Raw genomic sequence first — 5114 nt, 5'->3', positions numbered from 1 at the left:
CATAGAAATGGCTTGATTTATTAATAGTTTTTAAATAGCAACTCTGAGCATGTACCAGTTATTATACTGCAATTTCCTAATCAACTTCAGAACATTTTATAGCTGTGCTGTTTGTTGGCAGTATTTACGGGTAAAAATACATAATGGAAATTAAAATCGAAAAAAGAAAGACGTTTATTAATATGATTGAAATAAAATTTTTGAGAATAAATAGCTAAAATTGATAATAGCAAAAATATGTGTTAGTAAAAAATTTGTGTATTTCTTTAGAAATAATGTTCATAAGTTATATCCAAGAGCGTGTCCCTCCTCCCCTCCTCTCCATTTAAATTGCGTTGGAACTGAAACAAACTAAATATTTTTAATTTTTTTCAGAACTGAAATGAAATAACAAACTTCATTATCAATAAAAGGTGATTGCTCTCGACAGTTCGCGATCAGTTTGCTTAGTTAGGGTTAGTGTTTGTAAGCGGTAATTGTGTGGAATCTTTTTCCAAATGAGTGAGCAAATGACAGAGCCTGGGAGTAGTACACCGTTAAATGTAGAAGAAGCAGCTGTGAAAAAACAAGAAATACCTTCTCATCATGATTCCTCTGCCATCGAAACGCGTACAAATGCAGCTAACGGACTGAAACGTAAAAAAGGAAGACGCAAATCTGGAACGAAAAAACACCGAGCAGGCAGAAACCAGAAGCGGAAATATAAACCTTACCACAGACTGTCTTTTGCTGAACGACAGAAGGTGGACGAGCGTAATGCAAAGAGAAATTTTCGAAAGCGCCAATTTTTACGTTCTTGTGGTGTTTCTTTGGCGCCTCAAAACACAAATCAGTTCCTGTTTGATGACCGAGTTATAAGAAAATCGGAAGAAATTGACAATTCAGATCCGAGTTCTCTGAGTGAGTATGACGGCAGTAACTCGGAAGGTGATGATTTCAATGTCATGTGGCATAGAGAAAAACGTCAAAGATTTGAGAGAATGACCCGTGATGAACTTATAGAGTGGTTTATGAACCTGGAAGATGAAATAGTGGAAGCTGAGAAGAGGCTGGAAGAAATCACCAAAATCCGCATCTATCAGGAGGAAGTGAGAAAATATGAAACTGCCAATGAAGAATTAGCAAATATGAATGCTAGACTTACAAAAATGTTAGAAGACATGACCTGCAAAGTTGAAAAAGATATAAATAAGAAAGATCAGCCCATTGAAAATGACTTATCTGCAGATATTAATACTGCAGAGTAACACAGCCTTTGAGCATCTTCTCTTATAATCTACATAATTATTTAAAATCTGTAGTACTTCTGATTGCAGATCCAATTGTGTAGACTGATAATTGTCAAATGGTATACAGACAAATGTATAAATTTGATACAGGGAAAAAAATGCAAAATATGTATGCCTCGTACATATTTAAACAAGTGATATTTTGAAGGAAATAGCTCACAAGCAGATAAATTATTAAAATATGTAAATTACATATTTCAAAATATATGAATGAAAAGGCATCCATCAGTCTGAAGCATTTAAAAATATATAGAATATTCTTAACAGAGAAAATTGAATATGTACAAGTACAATCTAATAAGAGAAACTGAAAATCTGCTAATGGGAATGTATGTTGGAAGATCTGGATAAATAATGCTACTGTTATCCTGATGGTACAACTAGAATTATATAAGTTGAAAGTAAAGCTGTTATTTTATAACTATTCTAATTCATGCTTTCTAATCACTTATTTTTAATCTAATTGTTTTTAATAGTTAAATATATTTGAGTATTTTTATCTTTTGATTGAATTAAATATTAGATTTTCATTAAAATTTCCTACATCTTAAGAAGATAGAAAATTTTTTAGGCTTCTTTTGTAAATTTTTTGGGCAGTGAAATTTTTATTTTTCTGCCATAATTCCTAAAGTGACATCAAGAATTGTAACTATATAATTAAACAGTTTTGGTTGGCATATGTAATAAAATAGTCTTTGAATTGTTATATATTAAAAATTCTTATTCTTCAGAGAAAAATGATAATTGTATTTCTTTTTTAAATAATAAGTAGAAATGTTTGTTTATGCTGGTGAAAAATTGATAAAATATCTATAAGTGTTTGAAATTTGACAATACAGGTAAACATAATATATATTTTATTCTGTAAGATTGGCTCATTTTGGTTGCTGTTGAATAGATGGAATTAAATTCACATTAATGTTACATTTTATTTTTAATTTTAAAGAAAAAATATTATTGTAAATAAAATTTATTTAATAAATTAGTTTTCTTAGCAATGTTTTTTCTGTTTCTTGCATTCAAATTAGTAATAATGGATATATGTATTTTACCAGATGGTATAAATTTTGAATTCATTTGAAATTTTTTATTAGTTTTTATTACAAAAAAAAAAAAAAAGATTAAGAAAGAGTATTCAGCTTTTAAAAAATTCTTTTTGAACTTATTTATGCATTTTTCTTGTATAGAGTATAGCTTTGTACAGTTCTTCCAATCATCCAAGACCTTCTTGTATTGAGGTACAGATCATATCACATTCAATATACCATCACCATTTGGGTGAGTATAATCTGGTGAATGACTTTAATTTGTAAACATTCAATTAGTTAACCAGTTATTCTCTGTATTTTGTTATATTAGCGAGTTAAAATTTTGGTGATGGAGACTATTTTTTCCATTAATTTATTCTATTTTGTATGAAATGTTCTTATCAGATTTAATTTTTCTTGCATGTTCAGAAAGTATATTACGATGAAATTAGTTAAGAGATAGAGTACAATTAAAGCATTCAAAATGTCTTGCATTTTCTCAGTTATATGTAGCTGGACCATTCTCCTAATCCAATATTAAATGAAAATTTGTATTAAATAAAAAAAAAAAAATGTCATGAAAAATTTAAGACTTAATGACAAAGATCACAGGAAAAAATGATTATGAAAATTAATATATTATTATATAAGATATCAATGGCTGTAAGATAAATGTGGCTATTCTTTTGTATGATTATGTATGTGTATTATTTTGTTGTCAATAATTAAACATTATCCTATTGTGTAGTGAAATAAATATTTTTACAATTTTTAGAAATGAATTCATTTTTGAAAAATGTTATTTTTATCATATATAAATAAAATAGTTAAACTAGATTTAAATTTTCCATTAATTGTTAGGAGGGAGGGATATTGGAGTGAAATGGGCTCATTCATTACTTTTCTTTACGATTTTATTATACATGCTTCCTTTTTATTTGCAATCAGAATAGTGTATTTTTAAATTTAAAAATATTATTTCCAAACTAAATGTAAATGAAGATATGATTATATATTAAAAAGCACAGTTTATCCAATAATAAAATTATTAATTATAAGAACACTTAAAATTATTAACAAGTAAATGCATATTGTCATATTTTGTTTTAAACTTGAAGAGTGGAAAGAAGACAGTTTACTTACCTATAAAGTTAATCTTGCAATTTTGTTGTTGAATTAATAAGAAATTGTTTGAAGACTGTAATTTATGTCGAATATCGGATGCTTTCAAACAGATTTAAAAAAAAAAAGCATGAAATATGTAGGAAAGTATATCTAAAACTGATGAAAGATATTAAGATTTAGGAGTTTTTTTAAGGTCTTCAATATTTTGGTAACAAAAATTAATCAATCTCTTATTAAAATGCTCTAAATTTTTATTGAATTTCTGATTAGTTAATGGTTTTTGAATTATTTTTGTTTCTTTATTAGGTTTATAATCTTGGAGATGCTGTCAAATTTTAATGACATAAATTGAGGTTGCAGCTGTAAAATATCCTGATTTAAGTTCTAGCTATTGAATAATATAAATAGAAGTTTGTTGTGCTGTATTTAAGCTGTATGAAAAAATTAATGAGTATATAAATAGTAATCTAAGAAACAGAAGGATATCTTATATATTAAGTAAATACAGATAGCTTGTTTTTGTGAGAAATTTTTAAATAATTACCTTTATTGATCATTGCAAATAAACATATCAAGTGTTCTATTGTGCATGTTTTTTTCAATTGATATATAACTTTTAAATTGCATATTACTTCTAAGATTGCAAGTTTTGAAGCATGTACCATTTGTAGTCTTATTTCTCGCATTATATCCATGTACAGTAAAATTTATTACTATATTTTAGACACGTAAAGATTAAAATTTTTATTTCGCTTTTTTTCATTTCTTACAGTAACTAAATGAAATGCCCTCATTTTTTATGTGGAAGGGAAAATTTTAATAAGATAATAAAAGCTTTTACTTCAATTAATTATGTACAAAAATAGTTTTTTTAACACTTTCTTTAAATATAATACCAATATTAATAATGAACAAATTTACATTAGCTGTATATTATATTGCTATATTTAATACATTGTTACATATATTCTTATTAGAGAATGCTAATTAAAAACTCTTAACTTTATTTGAGACTTGTTTCTGGAAATATTTAAGATAATAGTATAATATGAAATTTTAAAACAATTTACTTGTCTTCTCTGTTTTCATTCAAATAGAATTTATTTAGTTTTATTAGAAGGAAGGGCATATTGATTTAAATGATTTTTTCATCAGACACATTTGTATTTCATTATTAGTTTGTAAGTTGGAATAGTAGCATTATTTGGTCTAGAAATGCAGTTAACATTAACTTTCAAATGTTTTTTTTTAAGGCAAAATAACATGTTTCCAATATATAAAAGCCCATACTAATAATTATTTCTTCCTATTGAAAATATTCTCTGCATTATGAACTTCCTCTTTTAATGATATTGCTTTGGTTTGAATCTCTGACCTTATCTTTAGAACTAGTCATTTTTATTTACTTAGTCTCTCTTGCATAAAGCTAGTCACATATATTTGTTTTTGCTTCTTTAAACCTAGTCATATGTTTGTCTGATTTATTTTCCTTCTTTAAATTTAGTCATATTTGCAGTATGTATGTAAATATTTTTTATCTTCCATGGTACAATGTGCATCTTGTAATGTTAACTGTAACTTATCTGTGGAGAAATTCTATTTTTGAAATGAAGAGCATATTAAACAAACAGTTGTTTAATCTGATCTAATAATATTAAACTCTAAATTGTTA

General features: G+C 26.3%; 1 protein-coding gene across 1 annotated transcript; it reads left to right on the top strand.

Moving 5' to 3' along the window:
* The first annotated feature begins 387 nt into the window (after positions 1-387).
* LOC129972253 (protein HEXIM2-like) lies at positions 388-4363 on the top strand. Its single transcript, XM_056086318.1, has 3 exons — positions 388-1690; positions 2477-2567; positions 3749-4363. The coding sequence occupies exon 1, from the start codon at positions 498-500 to the stop codon at positions 1245-1247; it is 750 nt and encodes a 249-aa protein (XP_055942293.1). The 5' UTR covers positions 388-497; the 3' UTR covers positions 1248-1690; positions 2477-2567; positions 3749-4363.
* The last annotated feature ends 751 nt before the right edge of the window (positions 4364-5114 follow it).

This window comes from Argiope bruennichi, chromosome 6 (genome assembly GCF_947563725.1).
Source record: "Argiope bruennichi chromosome 6, qqArgBrue1.1, whole genome shotgun sequence".
In the NCBI taxonomy this organism is placed as follows: domain Eukaryota; kingdom Metazoa; phylum Arthropoda; class Arachnida; order Araneae; family Araneidae; genus Argiope; species Argiope bruennichi.
This window is presented reverse-complemented; position numbering and strand designations above follow the sequence as displayed.

What these genes read in the sequence shown, in the direction of transcription:
- LOC129972253 (XM_056086318.1), top strand. Translation starts at nt 498, where the DNA reads ATGAGTGAGCAAATGACAGAGCCTGGGAGTAGTACACCGTTAAATGTA.